Source organism: Panulirus ornatus, chromosome 40 (genome assembly GCF_036320965.1).
Source record: "Panulirus ornatus isolate Po-2019 chromosome 40, ASM3632096v1, whole genome shotgun sequence".
In the NCBI taxonomy this organism is placed as follows: domain Eukaryota; kingdom Metazoa; phylum Arthropoda; class Malacostraca; order Decapoda; family Palinuridae; genus Panulirus; species Panulirus ornatus.
This window is the reverse complement of record NC_092263.1, coordinates 9,678,084-9,697,859: the sequence shown is the minus strand read 5'-3', so window position 1 is coordinate 9,697,859 and position 19,776 is coordinate 9,678,084. Positions and strand designations below refer to the sequence as shown.

At 39.1% G+C, this 19,776-nt stretch overlaps 1 protein-coding gene across 1 annotated transcript in view; it reads left to right on the top strand.

Annotated features, from left to right (window-relative positions):
- The first annotated feature begins 640 nt into the window (after positions 1-640).
- Positions 641-19,776, top strand: part of LOC139761359 (testis-expressed protein 10) — a 41,430-nt gene continuing 22,294 nt past the window's right edge. The window contains 8 exon segments of the mRNA XM_071685458.1: positions 641-960; positions 2,561-2,759; positions 4,055-4,261; positions 4,723-4,914; positions 6,903-7,097; positions 14,416-14,590; positions 16,661-16,770; positions 17,014-17,136. Coding sequence (XP_071541559.1) covers positions 2,568-2,759; positions 4,055-4,261; positions 4,723-4,914; positions 6,903-7,097; positions 14,416-14,590; positions 16,661-16,770; positions 17,014-17,136 — 1,194 coding nt within the window. The 5' untranslated portion in view covers positions 641-960; positions 2,561-2,567.

Genomic DNA, 19,776 nt, shown 5'->3' with positions numbered 1-19,776 from the left:
GTGTGTGTGTGTTCGTACGTTATCTCTGGATGCATTAAGCAATACCTATTTCTGTTGTCAAGTGGCGAGTTTTAACTTCCTCTCTTTTTTTTCCTCCTAAGTTAAGGTCGCTGTTTGTGTGTGTGTGGGAAGACATCTTAATGATTCTAAACAATTAGTAGAATTTTATTCTACTTCCAAGGTTATTTTTATCTTGATATTGAAGGTAAAATATTGTTCTAATAATTGTAACGAATTCGTTCATATAATATTCGTCTCTATCGTTGTCTACCATGTTTACATGTTCCCCTATATCCCTCGCATTTATCAGATCAACAAATACCTCATTCCTCTCTAGATAAATGATGATAAAAGGGGGAATAAATGATTTAATCTAAATGGGAAAAATAACTTTAGATTCACGATTAGACCACAATCGGCGGAGGTACACTTCTTATAACACCTCCCCATATATACATATATATATATATATATATATATATATGTATATTATTTATTTATTTATTTATTTATATATGCCTAAAAGTATTTTCATCTTCGAACGCAAGATGGTGGCTCGGCCATACGCATTAATCCGGCTTCACCTGGCGAACGCATCAATCCGGCTTCCGCTGGCGAACGCATCAATCCGGCTTCCGCTGGCGAACGCATCAAGTCATCATAATATTGCGTTGCCGCCGGCCAGCTGACCACGTGCTCGCTTCAGTGAAGACAGTTAACACGTCGCCCGCTGACCTGTGGACGCCATAGTTAATTTAGGAACTCACCAGTGAGTCCCATGGACGCCATCAGATAATGGAGACGAGTTTTTTTTTTCTTTTGAATCGATAGATAAGAAAGGGAACACGTGCGTCAGATAGATGGGAGTGGTTTTCATGGTCAGTTTATAGAAAATAGAAGAAAGAAAGACGTAAACAGCTGGTGGCTGTTTTTTGTTTATCCTTGTTTATCTTAACTCAGGTAAGATAGTCCTTGATATTTGTTTACCCATAACTCAGTTACTATATGATTGTAATTTGTTTATCCTTGTTTATCTATGTCATATATCATTGTAATTTGTTTATCCTTGTTTATCTATAACTCATATATCTTTGTAATGTTTATCCTTGTTTATCTATAACTCATATATTATTGTAATTTGTTTATCCTTGTTTATCATAACTCATATATCATTGTAATTTGTTTATCCTTGTTTTATCTATAACTCATATATCATTGTAATTTGTTTATCCTTGTTTATCTATAACTCAGGTGATATATCCTTGCAAAAGGAGTAGATAATGTATTTCTTAAATGACTATGTTTGTAATTTTGTGTAGTATTTAGTGAAGATATTAACAGCCGTGGTTATGAGCATCATAATGAGAGGTGTTCACATGAGGGTTATGTACATCAGGAGAAAATGTGGCGTTGTTTCATGTAAAAGTTGTAAAATGTGAATGTATATGTACCCCACTTAACCTTATGTAGCAGCTGAAATGAAAGGACGATTAATAGTGGCTGCCTAGCTTGTCTGTTGATATTTTCCTCTCCAAGTTCTTGGGGCATTTTCATGATTGTGACTGGTATAATTATAAGTTCATTCTCGGGTAGAATTCTGTTTTAGGGGCAACAGAGAAATGATTTTATACGGTGTGATGAAATGCACATTAATTTACTCCATTAGTTGGGTTGCTGATATATTTCCATTCTATACTAAACTATCGCAGGAAACCCTTGCTGTTTTTTTGATCACTTTTGGGCCACTGCAAATTAAATATTTGCTTCTTTTCAAATGCAGATTTGTTAGGTTAATTACCAAGTTTTCTTTACATTTCTTGTATTACGATAGTAGAACAGAAGGTTTGAAAATATGTATTTTGTTTTTTCATATTAAGTCTTTGCCAAAGCATTGTTCTAACTATACATATGAATAATGATTGTTTGGTAAAGTGTCTAGGCTGCCATATCCACAGGCAGATTTTTTCTAATGTATAGTTTGGTAGCATTTTATTGCTGCCATATTTTGTTTTTTATTCTCATGTTAGTGTACATTAACAGGCTTTCTTGGTTTTTAATCACTTTTAGACAAGTATATTTTTTGTAAGTATTTTTTATTGTTTTTTTTTTTAGTTTCATGCAATATTTTGTTACAAGAAAGTAAAATCATGAATAAATTTCATTATTTTTGCATACTTGTACTTTTCCTGTACATTATACAGTAAAATTGTAATTGCTGAATAAACTGGAAAAGTCATTTGCCCAATTGATGTCTGTTCCTGAGTGATTTGGGTAACGGATTACTGAGTGTATGTAAATATAGTAACCGTAATTGATGTTGTTTCTGGATTGTAAATTAGAATCATGTATATTGGTATATACCTTACATTATTTTATTTGGTGTGACTGCATGCAAAATATCATATTTGTGCTTCAATATATTGTAGGATAAGTTAGGATTAGGTGTTGTGGATTCAAGGGTGGATCTTCAGCGTATTTCTCTCAGATTGATTACCAGGTCAGTAGGATTGATACACATGATAGTCATTTTCAATCTCAGTTATTTCTTTTGTTTTTTCAGTTTTACAATGACGAAGAGTGCCAGGGCCAAGAAGGCTAAAAAGGCTGATTTTGCCAAGGTGAAGCTGAAGATAGGAAAGCTGAAGAAGGCTTTAAATGAAACCCGTACAGATTTCAAAACTCGTAAGATAGTAATAAAGGAGCAGCTTGTAAGGAAGGGGGGCAGAACTTTTTTATCAAAAAAGAAGTGTAGCATTCAGGTATGACAAATTCTGAAGGTTGTTGGACACAGTGAATGAGTATGTTGGTACAGAAGTGTCATTCTCAGGTAACCTTGCAACATTTATATTGATAGATATTTGTTTGGCCCATTTTGCTGAGAATCAGAGACTGCTTTAAGTAATTTTCTGCTTCATTATCATTTGTTCTGCTGCCAACTGTAAAAGTAAGATGGGACATCCTGATATCATGCGTACACTCTACCCTGTACTCCTCTTTTCATAGATTGTAAGTTATTTTGATGATTGTTGATATGCATGTGTTCTTTCCATAAACTTGTGAAACAAATGTGTGAGTGCAATATATATTAGTGGGCCAGTTGTACCTGTAATTATTACTAAAGTCATCTACTCATCGTTTAACCATGTTTTGTCCCTCTATTCATGTCTGTTGTTTTCTTTTTGTTTAGTCTCCAGACTTCACAGAAGGAAGTGTTTCTCATATATTTCTACATTTCATCTTTATGACTTTTCCTTTATATATTGGTACAGTCCTGGCATCCATATGTTTCTTTAGGCTTCAGCTGTCATTCAAAATGTTCATGCATACACTGTAATATGAGTGAAGTACAGCATCATTTTCTTTTAATCTTTCACATGCAAAATAGAAAACATAATTTGAAATATGACAATTTTTTATTTATTAAGATGTAAGTTACAAAAATATTGTATCTCCATCCTTTTTGCACTAATCAATAATCTCTTGCCCCAAGGATTCACGGATGATTGTCAGTACTTTTCAAGTTATGCTGACATGAGTCTAGATGCTGATCAAGCACTTTGAATTTCTTCACCTGGCATGCTTAGCTTTTACTGATAAGCTTGTTTTAGATGTTAGTTCTTCAATGGAGTCACAAGTGTGTTGGAATTGGGTAGTATCCACTTTGTCTTGCTATCAGGCAAAAATTCAGGTTTGTGGGGCCTGGTTGTCAATAAGGGGCTATGGTTTCAGCTCATTGCACATGACAGCTAGGGAATGGATGTGAGCAAATGAGGCCTTTTCTTCATCTGTTCTTGGCACTACCTTGCTGATATATATGATGAACAAATACAAAAAAATTTATGATGAATTTCCGAATTGGACCACTCAGCTGTGTTTCTGTGGTAGACAAAGCGTCCATCATAAGGGAACAGGTGACCCACAGGGAAATTTACCCAGAAGGAACTCAGAAATCAGTTAGGGGTCAGATAGTTTACTAGTTTACTGTTGTGGAATTTTAACACCGTGAAATATTCATCAGAAGTTGTAGTAATATGCTGTCTTATGTTTTTTTAAGGAACTGATATCAAAGCTAAGGCATAATAATATACAAATACGTCAAAGTGGAGTAAATCGTATGTTAGAATTAGCGAGGGATCATGATGTGGATTTTCTGCAGCCCCTTTTACCAGCAATGATCCAAGGAGTAGCTCCATGCTTTTTTGACAGTGAGAAGCTGGTTAGAGGATCTGCCATGAAATTTATGGAAGTCCTTATTATGAAGGTGAGTGTTAATTTTGAGACTTATTGTATCTTTTGGTGGAATGAGTAATGGAAAGATGTTGAGGAGTTGATAGATGAAAGTGAAGAAGCACAAGCACATTTATTGTTGGAGGGAGTTGAAGACGCAATGAAGAAGGGAATGTTGATGTGGCAAAGGTGTGGACATTCTGTTGAGAGATTAGGTATGTAAGTTATATTGATTGTAGGTGTAAAATAAATAAAGGATGGTTGAAAGGAAAAGGTGAGAAGCTACGTATGAAAACCATGCAATGAATTATTGGCAAATGTGGAAAACGTGCAGTTAGTGTAACAGATTTTGTGAAATTAAGAGGATTTCATATGGACTAAAGATTTAACATTATGTGTACTGGCATGTTAAAGTTTTTATGGTATTTCTGTATTTGCAAGTCTTCCATCAACAACTACTGATCTGTGTTTTATTATATCACTTCCTCCTTTAAGGTTGGTTACATCATTGAGCCATACTTCAACATTGTGGCAACTCACTTGTCTTGTGCCATGGTACACCTCAACGCTGGAGTGCAGGAAGAGTCTCTCAGTCTAATGAAAATACTGATCAAGCATTTGCCCTCACTTATTGCTCGCCATTCCGATACACTGTTGGACAATTTTATCAATCTCATCTCCCGCAGGGTATGCAAAAATTTAACTTGTACACCCCTATCCTTTATAATTAGTATATGTTACAGATATAAGGATAGGTTTAAGTTATTTTGCAAGAGGCCAAAATAGGTTTGGTAAGGGACTTGTGCTATGTCTACATAGTGAAGGTAAGGGGTGGAGCTGGGCTTGTATAGCTTGGCAGTTGAGGTGCCAGTTTTAAGACCAAGAAAATGATAGTGATCAGCTAGAACTATGCCCAAGTACAGGCTTGAGAGGCTATCTTGGGATTATGTTACTTTACAGTTGAATAATTTTTTGGTATGGGCAGTGTGGTGATTTGCAGTCATGACAGTTAGGGATTTGTATTGGGCTAAAGTAACAGGGTAAGGAGCAGATGGGATGCACGAGTAGTGGTGGTAAGAGGCTAATGGTAGGCTTAAGCAGTAACTGTAAAAAGCCATTGCTATGCTTAGATAGCATGAGTAAGAGGGATAGTGCTAAGACCTAATATCCATGTTAAGTGGTCGATGTTAGACTCTACCCATCTCTATATCGAAAACTCCTCTCAACTCTCGTCTCCCCTTTGATGGTTCTGTAATTCCACTTCTTGACTTAGTAAACATACTTGGTATTACTTTAACATCCACTCTTTCATGGAAACCCCACGTTATGGGAATAGCTAAGTCCATCTAAGAAAGTGGATGTCTGTTTAGATGTCGAAACTTCTCTTCTGAACAGTTGTTCTGTTTATACAGGGGATTAATTTGCCCTTGTACAGAATAGTGCTCTCACATTCAAGATGGTTCTACCTCTGTATCCTAACTTGACAGAGTTGAGCTAAAAGTGGTCTGATTTATAAAATATCCAAGGCTAACTTCCAAACTTGACCCCCTTTCCCTGTGCTGCAATGTTGGTTCACTTTCCCTCTTCTGTAGGTATTACTTTGATTTTTGCTCCCAAGAGCTGGCTGCTTGTGAACCCTCACCACTAGCGAGACCACACAGTACTCAGCAAGCTTCTGCACCACGTGATTATTGTGTGGCCATTGGCAAGTCAAGGATGGGCTGTTTTGATGATACCTGCTTTCCCTACATGTCAAAGCTTTGGAGCTCTCAACCTTCATATGTCTTTCCCAATAACTATGACCTGGCACATTTCAAAAGACATGGTCTTCATGTCCTCAAAAATTTGTATTCTTTTTCTGTTTCATAATTCCCTAACTATTTCAATTAAGGCCCAGCCTCAATATGGACTTTTGTCCATGACTGGAGCCTTCAACTTGAAGAAAATAAGATAATCTTGGTTTGGAGGGGGACTGCTGTAAGTAAGATTTTTGTGGGGCCAATATTAGGCTGAGTTGTGTTAGTTAAGTTATGTGGGTAGACCTAATTAACATCAGTGCAGTGCTGCTGCTAGGCCTCATTTGTGATGGTAAGGGGTGAGTTTAGGGCCAAAATTTGTTCGAAGGTCTGAAGCTGGGCTCAAATAGCAGTGGTTAGGGGCCAGTTGTTGGTGTGCCTAGTGGGTGGTGTTGAAGGATTGATGTTAGATCAAAGTATTGTTGATGAGGCCCTAGGGATATTTAACTTAGAAATTAGAGGAGCAATACTAGTCCTGAGGTGAGGTACTGATACTAGGGGTGAAGGATTGCTGGTGAAGGGACAAAGCTAGACAAAGGTAACTTTTTAGTTCATGGGGCAGGCACTAGGCCAAAGTAACCACATAAGGGATGGTGCTAATGTAGTGTAGCTTGATGGTTGAGGGGTCTCAGCACATCATTATTATTATACCCCTTACTCTAAGACACTTCCCATAATTGATGCAAAGGGTATAAAGATTTTCATTATTTATTAGAAGTGGTCATTAGTTAGACCTGTTGCTTGTGGTTAAATGTCACAAATTTGGAGTTCATACCATCTTTGCTGCACGTCTATAACTGCTGATATGCTCTGTAGATTACTGAAATAGTCTAAAGAAGCATAGCATTGTAACCTCATAGCTATTGTTCAACATCACAGGCTTCCAGGACACGAGTCTCTCACAAGAAGCAGAACTTGATGAACGCCTCACATATGTTGCATGTCAATCCAGCCTGTCCTTTGACTTCTCCCAAATGGAAGCTGCAGTTACTGCAGGAACTTTCAAGTTATTTGGAAGTCCTCCTTAAGGAAGAGGAGCGTGTCCAGTCTCAAGTTCCATATACCACTTGGCAGGTGTGTAGCTTTTCCTAGTTCAGGTATCATACATCATCCAATACAGTGTTCTGTTTTCATTTATTGATAACATTTTCCATCATAACAGATCATAGTGCTGTGGATAATATGGTGCTGCATTTGTTTAATTACTACTGATGCTTGATGTTTTTTTTGAAAGTCAGAAACTAAATGCTTTAATACAAAAATTGATTTAACAGAGAAAACTCAATTATTTTATTTAGCCCTTTGGTACTTTGGATGTTAATCCACTGTAGTGTAGCATGATAACATAAATATCAATGTACAAACTTAGTTTCCTATCACAAAATTAAATTTTGCATGCATTTTAGGCTTTGTTGGCAGGCCATATTTGGCAACCAAGCCAAGATGAGTTACTGGAGCTTCATGGAGGCCTCAGTAACCTGTTAATGACCACAAGAGTGGCTGAGCGCCTTTTCTAGGAATGTGCCGTATCCATAGCATTCACCAGCACAGCCATGCTGCCTGTACTTAGTCCAATAAAAAATGTTTTTCTTAATCTAGGAATGCATAGTGTTATGGAATTGTGTTGTTTTGTGTCTGTTGACTTGTATTATATTGTATAGACTTAGTATTGTGAAACGTGTACATGTCTGTGACTTAGGCCATGGGAACGAGGAAGGGTGCAATCAGACGTGAAGTGGCATGACAGCCAGTAGGCAACCACGATGTCAACTCTCACTTATGTCAGGGCTTAAGTTAAGTGATAACTCATGTTTTTAGTACTCAGTTTCTAGCCAATCACATTCAAGATGTAGGCCTGCTCAGGAGACATCAGTATCTCATTTGCATATATTTCTGTCAACCAGTCAGAACTGACCTTTTGTGATCATCCCATGTAGTTACCTCCAGAGTCTTATAAATACCCGAGAGATGCTGTGTTGTTGATTCTTTCAAGCTGATGGTCCCAGTGAGTCGAGCAATTTTCTCTTGGCCATCATTGGTAGCCACTGCATTGTATTGTATTGCATTTATTGTTGACTTAGGTGGTCTGTATTTGCCGCTGTGTAAAGTGTACTAATATTATCATTCTTATAATTGTGTTTGTATAGAGGAAAAGATTTCTTGGTTTGAAAACTTACTTGGATTATGTTTAAAGTAACTTTTTGTGCCCTGTAAATGATTATTCCCTTTTTATAGTATTTGTTTCCTTTAATGTAAATAGTTGTAATTCTGTGTTTAAATTCATCCCCTAATTTTGGCAGTGGCATTTTCCATGTTGCGTAACAATTGTTCTCAGTAAGAGAATATTCCGCCAATCCTCAGGCACCTCACCATGAATCATACATACATTAAAAAATCTTACCAACCAGTCAACAGTACAGTCACCCCCTTTTTTAATAAATTCCACTGCAGTACCATCCAAACCTGCTGCCTTGCCGGCTTTCATCTTCTGCAAAGCTTTTACTACCTCTTCTCTGTTTACCAAATCATTTTCCCTAACCCTCTCACTTTGCACACCACCTCGACCAAAACACCCTATATCTGCCACTCTATCATCAAACACATTCAACAAACCTTCAAAATACTCACTCCATCTCCTTCTCACATCACCACTACTTGTTATCACCTCCCTTAGCGCCCTTCACTGAAGTTCCCATTTGCTCCCTTGTCTTACGCACTTTATTTACCTCCTTCCAGAACATCTTTTTATTCTCCCTAAAATTTAATGATACTCTCTCACCCCAACTCTCATTTGCCCTCTTTTTCACCTCTTGCACCTTTCTCTTGACCTCCTGTCTCTTTTATACATCTCCCACTCATTTGCATTTTTTTCCCTGCAAAAATCGTCCAAATGCCTCTCTCTTCTCTTTCACTAATAATCTTACTTCTTCATCCCACCACTCACTACCCTTTCTAATCAACCCACCTCCCACGCTTCTCATGCCACAAGCATCTTTTGCACAAGCCATCACTGCTTCCCTAAATACATCCCATTCCTCCCCACTCCCCTTACCTCCTTTGTACTCAGTCTCTCCTGGTACTTTCTCACACAAGTCTCCTTCCTAAGCTCACTTACTCTCACCACCCTCTTCACCCCAACATTCTCTCTTCTTTTCTGAAAACCCATAGTGCATAGTGCCATTGTATAAAGGCAAAGGGGATAAGAGTGAGTGCTCAAATTACAGAGGTATAAGTTTGTTGAGTATTCCTGGTAAATTGTATGGGAGGGTATTGATGGAGAGGGTGAAGGCATGTACAGAGCATCAGATTGGGGAAGAGCAGTGTGGTTTCAGAAGTGGTACAAGATGTGTGGATCAGGTGTTTGCTTTGAAGAATGTATGTGAGAAATACTTAGAAAAGCAAATGGATTTGTATGTAGCATTTATGGATCTGGAGAAAGCATATGATAGAGTTGATAGAGATGCTGTGTGGAAGGTACTAAGAATATATGGCATGGGAAGCAAGTTGTTAGAAGCAGTGAAAAGTTTTTATTGAGGATGTAAGGCATGTGTACGTGTAGGAAGAGAGGAAAGTGATTGGTTCTCAGTGAATGTAGGTTTGCGGCAGGGGTGTGTGATGTCTCCATGGTTGTTTAATTTGTTTATGGATGGGGTTGTTAGGGAGGTGAATGCAAGAATTTTGGAAAGAGGGGCAAGTATGAAGTCTGTTGGGTATGAGAGAGCTTGGGAAGTGAGTCAGTTGTTGTTTGCTGATGATACAGTGCTGGTGGCTGATTCATGTGAGAAACTGCAGAAGCTGGTGACTGAGTTTGGTGAAGTGTGTGAAAGAAGAAAGTTAAGAGTAAATGTGAATAAGAGCAAGGTTATTAGGTACAGTAGGGTTGAGGGTCAAGTCAGTTGGGAGGTAAGTTTGAATGGAGAAAAACTGGAGGAAGTAAAGTGTTTTAGATATCTAGGAGTGGATCTGGCAGCGGATGGAACCATGGAAGCGGAAGTGAATCATAGGGTGGGGGAGGGGACGAAAATCCTGGGAGCCTTGAAGAATGTGTGGAAGTCGAGAACATTATCTCGGAAAGCAAAAATGGCTATGTTTGAAGGAAGAGTGGTTCCATCAATGCTGTATGGTTGCGAGGCGTGGGCTATAGATAGAGTTGTGCGGAGGAGGGTGGATGTGCTGGAAGTGAGTTGTTTGAGGACAATATGTGGTGTGAGGTGGTTTGATCGAGTAAGTAATGTAAGGGTAAGAGAGATGTTTGGAAATAAGAAGAGCGTGGGTGAGAGAGCAGAAGAGGGTGTTTTGAAATGGTTTGGGCACATGGAGAGAATGAGTGAGGAAAGATTGACCAAGAGGATATATGTGTCGGAGGTGGAGGGAACGAGGAGAAGTGGGAGACCAAATTGGAGGTGGAAAGATTGAGTGAAAAAGATTTTGAGTGATCGGGGGCCTGAACATGCAGGAGGGTGAAAGGCGGGCAAGGAATAGAGTGAATTAGATCGATGTGGTATACTGGGGTCGACGTGCTGTCAGTGGATTGAATCAGGGCATGTGAAGCGTCTGAGGTAAACCATGGAGAGTTGTGTGGGGCCTGGATGTGGAAAGGGAGCTGTGGTTTCGGGCATTATTGCATGACAGCTAGAGACTGAGTGTGAACGAATGGGGCCTTTGTTGTCTTTTCCTAGCGCCACCTCTCACATATGAGGGGGGAGGGGGATGTTATTCCATGTGTGGCGAGGTGGCGATGGGAATGAATAAAGGCAGACAGTGTGAATTGTGTGCATGTGTATATATGTATATGTCTGTGTGTGTATATATGTGTACATTGAGATGTATGGGTATGTATATTTGCGTGTGGGGACGTGTATGTATATACATGTGTATGGGGGTGGGTTGGGCCATTTCTTTCGTCTGTTTCCTTTCGCTACCTCGCAAACGCAGGAGACAGCAACAAAGCAAAATAAAATATGAATGAAAAGGGAATATTACCATAAGAATGACAGCTTAAACAACTGAGTAAGCAAATGTGACTTCCTGGTGTCATGGATGAGGCATGAGGATTCAACTACAGCAGGTGATTACAGCATTGTGTTTGAGTAGCTTTGTCCCTGGCCTCTTTCGGATGTGTCAAAGTTGTTTTTGCACGTATGTGATTGGCATTTCATGTGTTATGCTTACTGATGTCAACCACAAGGCTTTGCTAAGTTAACAGAAGTATTGCTAGCATAAAGGACAAGAAAGGGCTAAGAAATAGGCTCTTTAAAAGTTTATAGCTGAATTTTTGGTCATTCAAGATTTAATCAAAACAAGCCTTTCTCCTCATTTTCAAAGAAAAGACATTCAGAATGGATTCTTATTTTGTATTTTATGCTCAGACAGTTGGCATCAACATTGAAAATATGGTGAAAATCTCCCTAACCCTTTGCTTGTTAAGCATGTAGACTTTTTGTTTAATTGTTTCTGACAATGTTATAGGATATGCCTCCCCCCTATAAATGAAAGAGACACCTCATGAGTGAGATTTTTATGGAAAGTTTTGCTTGCTATTCTGTGTTAGGAAGTGAGAAATGGCATGTATGGAATGAATTCAATGACAGAGAAAGGGAAAGTTTATAGCAAACCAGTAATATGGAGAAATTTTTTTTCATACATTGCTATTTCCTACATTAGCAAGTTATTGTTGGAAAAGATGGAAGATATAGCCTCATTTAGTCACATCCATTCCGTAGTTGTCATGTATAATGCACTGGAACCAGGGCTTCTTATCCACAGTTAGACCCAACACAGCCTTCCATGGTTTCCCTTGACTGCTTCCCTGGTTCAGCCCATGAACAGCATGTTGTCTCCTGTAAACCAAATCACTCCAATTTCCTCTATCCCTTGCATGCCTTGCACATTCAGGCTTCAAGCCCTCAAAGCATCTTTACTCCATCCTTCCACGTCCTCCTTGGTTTCCCATCATTTCTTTGTTCCTTCCACTCTTGATATGTATACCCTTTCCTCACTCATCCTTTCATACATATAAACGCCTCTTTGTACCACACCTCTGCCTTACCTCATCATTTCTTATGAAATCAACCTTCTTTAATCCAAATCTGGTCCTCAAAAATTTCATGTACAACACATTTACTGTATCCTCTACATTTTTTATTTAAGGCCCACATCTCTCATCCAAAAGGCACTGGTGGGACCATTACCATCAAATATACCCATCTTTACCATTAAAGACAGGTACCTTTCTTTCCACACATTCTTTAATGCTCCCAAGACCCTTTACCCTCTTGCCCAGCCTATGGCTCACTTCAGCTATCATGGTTCCATTGACTGCCATGTCCATTCCAAGGTATCTGAAATACTCTGTTTCTTCCAAATTCACTCCATTCAAATTTATACTCCAAATAACATGTCTCTTTTCACTGCTACACCTCATAACCTTTCTTTTATTCTCATGTATTAAAGGAAAAAGGGGATGAAGGGGAGTGCTCAAATTACAGAGGTATAAATTTGTTGAGTATTCCTGGGAAATTATATGGGAGGATATTGATTGAGAAGGTGAAGGCATGTACAGAGCATCAGACTGGGGAAGAGCAGTGTGGGTTTCAGAAGTTGTAGAGGATGTGTGGATCAGGTGTTTGCTTTGAAGAATGTGTGTGAGAGATACTTAGAAAAGCAAATGAATTTGTATGTAGCATTTATGGATCTGGAGAAGGCATATGATAGAGTTGATAGAGATGCTCTGTGGAAGGTATTAAGAATATATGGTGTGGGAGGCAAGTTATTAGAAGCATTGAAAAGTTTTTATCGAGGATGTAATGCGTGTGTGTACGAGTAGGAAGAGAGGAAAGTGATTGGTTCTCATTGAATGTAGGTTTGTGGCAGGGATGCCTGATGTCTCTACGGTTGTTTAATTTGTTTATGGATGAGGTTGTTAGGGAGGTGAATGCAAGAGTTTTGGAGAGAGGGCCAAGTGTGCAGTCTGTTGTGGATGAGAAAGCTTGGGAAGTGAGTCAGTTGTTGTTTGCTGATGATGCAGCGATGGTGGCTGATTCGGGTGAGAAACTGCAGAAACTGGTGACTGAGTTTGGTAAAGTGTGTAAAAGAAGAAAGCTGAGTGGAAATGTGAATAAGAGCAAGGTTATTAGGTACAGTAGGGTTGAGGGACAAGTCAATTGCGAGGTATGTTTGAATAGAGAAAAACTGGAGGAAGTGAAGTGTTTTAGATATCTAGGAGTGGATTTGGCAGCGGATGGAGCCATGGAAGCAGAAGTGAATCATATGGTGGGGTAGGGGGTGAAAGTTCTGCGAGCATTGAAAAAAGTGTGGAAGGCAAGAACGTTATCTCGGAAAGCAAAAATGGGTATGTTTGAAGGATAAGTGGTTCCAACAATGTTATATGGTTGCAAGGCATGGGCTATAGATGGAGTTGTGCGGAGGAGGGTGGATGTTCTGGAAATGAGATGTTTGAGGACAGTATTTGGTGTGAGGTGGTTTGATCGAGTTAGTAATGAAAGGGTAAGAGAGATGTGTGGTGGCAAAGAGAGTGTGGTTCAGAGAGCAGAAGAGGGTGCTTTGAAATGGTTTGGTCACATGGAGAGAATGAGTGAGGAAAGATTGACAAAGAGAATATGTTTCAGAGGTGGAGGGAACAAGGAGAAGTGGGAGACCAAATTGGAGGTGGAAAGATGGTGTGAAAAAGATTTTGAGCGATCGAGGCCTGAACATGCAGGAGGGTGAAAGGCGTGCAAGGAATAGAGTGAATTGGAACGATGTGATATACCAGGGTTGATGTGCTGCAATGGATTGAACCAGGGCATGTGAAGCGTCTGGGGTAAACCATTGAAAGTTCTGTAGGGCCTAGATGTGGAAAGGGAGCTGTGGTTTTGGTGCATTATACATGACAGCTGGAGACTGAGTGTAAGCGAGTGTGGCTTTTGTTGTCTTTTCCTTGTGCTACCTCGCGCACATGCAGGGGGAGAGGGTTGTCATTTCATGTGTAGCGGGATGGCAATGGGAATAAATTAAGGCAGACAGTATGAATTATGTACATGTGTATATATGTATATATCTGTGTATATGTATATGTATACGTTGAAATGTATAGGTATGTATATGTGAGTGTATGGACGTGTATGTATATACATGTGTATGTGGGTGGGTTGGGCCATTCTTTCGTCAGTTTCATTGCGCTACCTCACTAACATGGGAGACGGCAACAAAGTATGATAAATTAATGGATAAATAAAGGAAAAATAACTTGTTGGGTTAAGTGAATGGGGTAAGTTCAAAATTTGTTGAATTTTTTGGGGAGCTTTTCAAGTTATTGTAGACCATTCCACAAAATTGATCATTAGCAACTCTCGTGAAATTGAAGTATGTATTGATAGTGTTTTCATTGCAGGCTATCATTGCTGGAAGTATACCACAGGTGTGTGAGGACTCGTTATCAAATAACCTACAGGAGTTACAAGTCTTCTCTGATCCTGAAAACCTCAAGAAGTTTACCCTCTGTATCATACCCCTCCTCTTTCAAATGTGGGGGGAAATTAAGCCTGAAAGCAAAAATGATTCTTCAGGTTAGTTAAAGAATTTTAATGGACTCGAGTTATATCTTTTATTTAGGTTATGAGTTAACCAAAGCTGCTTTACCATCTCGAGCTAATGAGATGGGTCAAATCCAAGAGTATCAAATGTGCTGATATTAATTTCAGCATGGTATTTCTTTTCAGAACCATGTCCATGCTTAATTTAGATATGGTACATTTTGTAGAATCATATCAATCCCTTTGGATAGGGGAGAAAGAGCACTGCCCACATATTACCTTTGTGTTGTAGAAAGCAACTAAGAGGTGCTGGAAATTCTCTCCTGTATTACTTACCCAGAGAAGGGAAAGAGGAAGGAGCCAGGTAAGAATTTTATCCTCTAAGGTTTAGTTATCTGTTTTTAATGCTACCTCACTTATGCAAGAAATAGTGAACATGCACATTTGAAAGAAAGAGTATCTATACATCACTTGCTCTCCATTTTGTTTTCATCCACATGTGTACCTGTCTCACACATGTCCTTGGCTGTCTACTTACTCCCTGTTTGGATTCCTCTTTAGAACATAAGTGATAGTTGTTTCATTATTAATTTTTCCTGACTTTATGTGCTGTAAGAACTAACAGGTGGCATTACTGGACTCTTCCTATTTGTAATTATGATCTAAGGGAAAAGAAATCACCCTTGGCAAGATTGTATCATCAGAACATAGTTATTGAAGAACTGCTGACTATAGGAGTCCATATTTCCATACCTCTGATTGTAGTGCATTGCAAGAACCCCCCAGGAGAAGCTGTCCTGTGGGTTCTAATGTTAATGATCAATAATGATAACTAACAGGCTTTATGTGTCTGGTTCCTGTAGGTCATGGGACTGCAAACAGCATGTACATATTCAGTACAGATAATTCACTCTAATACCAAGTTATCCAGTTCAGTCATTAGGTCAGATTGCCCCACATTCCTTATTTGTTACCTGGGCTTCTGTAAGCAGACAGTGTTCCACTTCATCTCAGTTTATGTTCTCTCTCATGCCTTATGCTTGTTGTTAGTGGCATTCTCTTCTGCCTTGGATTAATTATCTAGAGTAAGAATCTGTATTACCTGTAGATCTTTACTGCAAAATTGTGTGAGGGAGTATTACAAACATAGAACTTTTTAAGAAAAATTTGCCCAGTACCAGACTAGGGATTTAGCAGGTCTTAAACTTTGTATGGTAGGTAAATGAAACTTTGTGATTTGAAAACAAGTCATTATGATATTTTCTCATGCTGAAGTGTGTTTCATTTCCTTGTAGGTTAATTAGCGATGTTCATCTCTCCTGTTTCAAATGTTATCATGGGCAGTTTCTCTTGTGGATTTTGATAATTTGTGTTGTGATTGTATCCTGTAAAAGAACTGCATGGGGTTAGTATATGATCATGCTTTAAGGCATTAAACTATGAATTGTTTATTAGAGTGGACAGATTCATTCTATCCACTCAGTTTTGTTACCAACTCTTTTATGAATGGCTCATCCATGGTTGCAATAAGTTTTCTTGTCAACCCTTTTATGAATGGCTCATCCATGGTTGCAATAAGCTTCCACATTTAGACTATAGACACAGATTTCCTAAGAATAAGATGCCATGTAAGAAGAGTAGATTGGATTTCAAAGTGAGGATGGAACTAAAAAAGTGTTTGAGAGAAATTGAAGGTTTGGTTACTGAGATGGTTTAGGCATACAGCGAATATGGATATAGTAAGGATGACAGAGAGAAACGAAGAAGGGGATGAGGCCAACAAAGACTGATGTAGGAGGCTAAAGAGACAGTAATCAATGATGGAGTGTCAGTTTAGAGGGTATGATCTGGAGGTCCTTATAGATAAGGGTGCTTAGAGAAAACTCAGAGACTGTGTATTAGAGATTGTTTTAACTGGTATGTGAATGAGAGCTTAATTGCATTAAAAAATGACGTGAAAGTTTTGCACTGTTTCCTGTGAATGTCTGCAGCACCAGCTCAGTTGGCACAGTGTAGCACTATTATGCTTGAATAAGTGATTTGCAGAAAGAAAAATCACATTGTTCCAGATTTATCATGGTGTTTTTTCTTTTCTTTTTGTAGATGTCAGTGCCCTAAGCGAAGAAGGTGTAAAGATGCTACATTGTATTGTCAGTATCATAACACACTTATGGCAAATCATACTAATTTGCATGCATCAACATCCAGTGCAGGTGAGTTGTTTGTGTACATGATTTTGTGCACATTATAAGTGTTTGCATATATGTTTTTTATCTGATTGTATTTGGATATTCATGTTTCCTTTATAATCCTGACATCATTGTGGATATCTTAAGCCCATTAATGGAAAACATTACTACTGTATTGGAAAATTATTTTTTGGGTCCATTGAGATCAATATATGTGTTATTTGTTTCTTCTCTAAATCCTGATCTGAGGACTTCAATTTCTTACAGTGTAAATGGTTTCTGGCTCAATTAAAGTCAAGGTACATGTCGGGAATCATGTCTGGATTTCCATATTATTGCAAGCTGACTCCAGTGCGAATGAAGAAGAAGAAGAAGAAGAAGAAAGTGCAAGTGAGTATGGTAGTTCAGTAGATGTAGTAACTGTAACACAAAAGATCATGGTGTTACAGGACTTTATCTGCTTGTGGTTACAGCACTAGCGAAAAGTCATCTGTAGCACGGTTGTATCATCACTCCTTGTCCGAAGGAGGTTACTCATGTTGGGAACTTTTTATTCCAGAGGAATCCATTATTTCCTAGCTTCTTATTGAAATGCAGTCTTGAAGCTGCAGTAGCCTCAGAACATGGAACTTTCCCTCTTGCATGTTTGTCAAGATGATTCTATGTATTATCATCAATATCATTATTATAAATAGTTATCATAGTTATAATATGGTTATGAGGCATGGGCTATAGACAGGGTTGTACAGAGGAGGGTTGATGTGTTGGAAATAAAATGTTTGAGGACAATATGTGGTGGGAGGTGGTTTGATCAAGTAAGTAGTGAAAGGGTAAGAGAGATGTGTGATAATAAAAAGAGTGTGGTTGAGAGAGCCATTTTTCACCTCAGCAAGGTAGCGCCTTGAAACAGATGAAGAAAGACCCATCCACTCATGTACACACATTTATACATACACACCCATACACATACACGTATACATATACATACACACATAGCCATATATATATATATATATATATATATATATATATATATATATATATTGAATGTGTTTGATGATAGAGTGGCAGATATAGGGTGTTTTGGTCGAGGTGGTGTGCAAAGTGAGAGGGTTAGGGAAAATGATTTGGTAAACAGAGAAGAGGTAGTGAAAGCTTTGCAGAAGATGAAAGCCGGCAAGGCAGCAGGTTTGGATGGTATTGCAGTGGAATTTATTAAAAAAGGGGGTGACTGTATTGTTGACTGGTTGGTAAGGTTATTTAATGTATGTATGACTCATGGTGAGGTGCCTGAGGATTGGCGGAATGCGTGCATAGTGCCATTGTACAAAGGCAAAGGGGATAAGAGTGAGTGCTCAAATTACAGAGATATAAGTTTGTTGAGTATTCCTGGTAAATTATATGGGAGGGTATTGATTGAGAGGGTGAAGGCATGTACAGGGCATCAGATTGGGGAAGAGCAGTGTGGTTTCAGAAGTGGTAGAGGATGTGTGGATCAGGTGTTTGCTTTGAAGAATGTATGTGAGAAATACTTAGAGAAGCAAATGGATTTGTATGTAGCATTTATGGATCTGGAGAAGGCATATGATAGAGTTGATAGAGATGCTCTGTGGAAGGTATTAAGAATATATGGTGTGGGAGGAAAGTTGTTAGAAGCAGTGAAAAGTTTTTATCGAGGATGTAAGGCATGTGTACGTGTAGGAAGAGAGGAAAGTGATTGGTTCTCAGTGAATGTAGGTTTGCGGCAGGGGTGTGTGATGTCTCCATGGTTGTTTAATTTGTTTATGGATGGGGTTGTTAGGGAGGTAAATGCAAGAGTTTTGGAAAGAGGGGCAAGTATGAAGTCTGTTGGGGATGAGAGAGCTTGGGAAGTGAGTCAGTTGCTGTTCGCTGATGATACAGCGCTGGTGGCTGATTCATGTGAGAAACTGCAGAAGCTGGTGACTGAGTTTGGTAAAGTGTGTGGAAGAAGAAAGTTAAGAGTAAATGTGAATAAGAGCAAGGTTATTAGGTACAGTAGGGTTGAGGGTCAAGTCAATTGGGAGGTGAGTTTGAATGGAGAAAAACTGGAGGAATTGAAGTGTTTTAGATATCTGGGAGTGGATCTGGCAGCGGATGGAACCATGGAAGCGGAAGTGGATCATAGGATGGGGGAGGGGGCGAAAATTCTGGGGGCCTTGAAGAATGTGTGGAAGTCGAGAACATTATCTCGGAAAGCAAAAATGGGTATGTTTGAAGGAATAGTGGTTCCAACAATGTTGTATGGTTGCGAGGCGTGGGCTATGGATAGAGTTGTGCGCAGGAGGATGGATGTGCTGGAAATGAGATGTTTGAGGACAATATGTGGTGTGAGGTGGTTTGATCGAGTAAGTAACGTAAGGGTAAGAGAGATGTGTGGAAATAAAAAGAGCGTGGTTGAGAGAGCAGAAGAGGGTGTTTTGAAGTGGTTTGGGCACATGGAGAGAATGAGTGAGGAAAGATTAACCAAGAGGATATATGTGTCGGAGGTGGAGGGAACGAGGAGAAGAGGGAGACCAAATTGGAGGTGGAAAGATGGAGTGAAAAAGATTTTGTGTGATCGGGGCCTGAACATGCAGGAGTGTGAAAGGAGGGCAAGGAATAGAGTGATTTGGAGCGATGTGGTATACCGGGGTGGACGTGCTGTCAGTGGATTCAATCAAGGCATGTGAAGCGTCTGGGGTAAACCATGGAAAGCTGTGTAGGTATGTATATTTGCGTGTGTGGACGTATGTATATACATGTGTATGGGGGGGGGTTGGGGCATTTCTTTCGTCTGTTTCCTTGCGCTACCTCGCAAACGCGGGAGACAGCGACAAAGTATAATAAGAAAAATAAAAAAATAAATATATATATATATATATATATATATATATATATATATATATATTTTTTTTTTTTTTTTTTTACTTTGTCGCTGTCTCCCGCGTTTGCGAGGTAGCGCAAGGAAACAGACGAAAGAAATGGCCCCCCCCCCCCATACACATTGTACAAAGGCAAAGGGGACAAAGG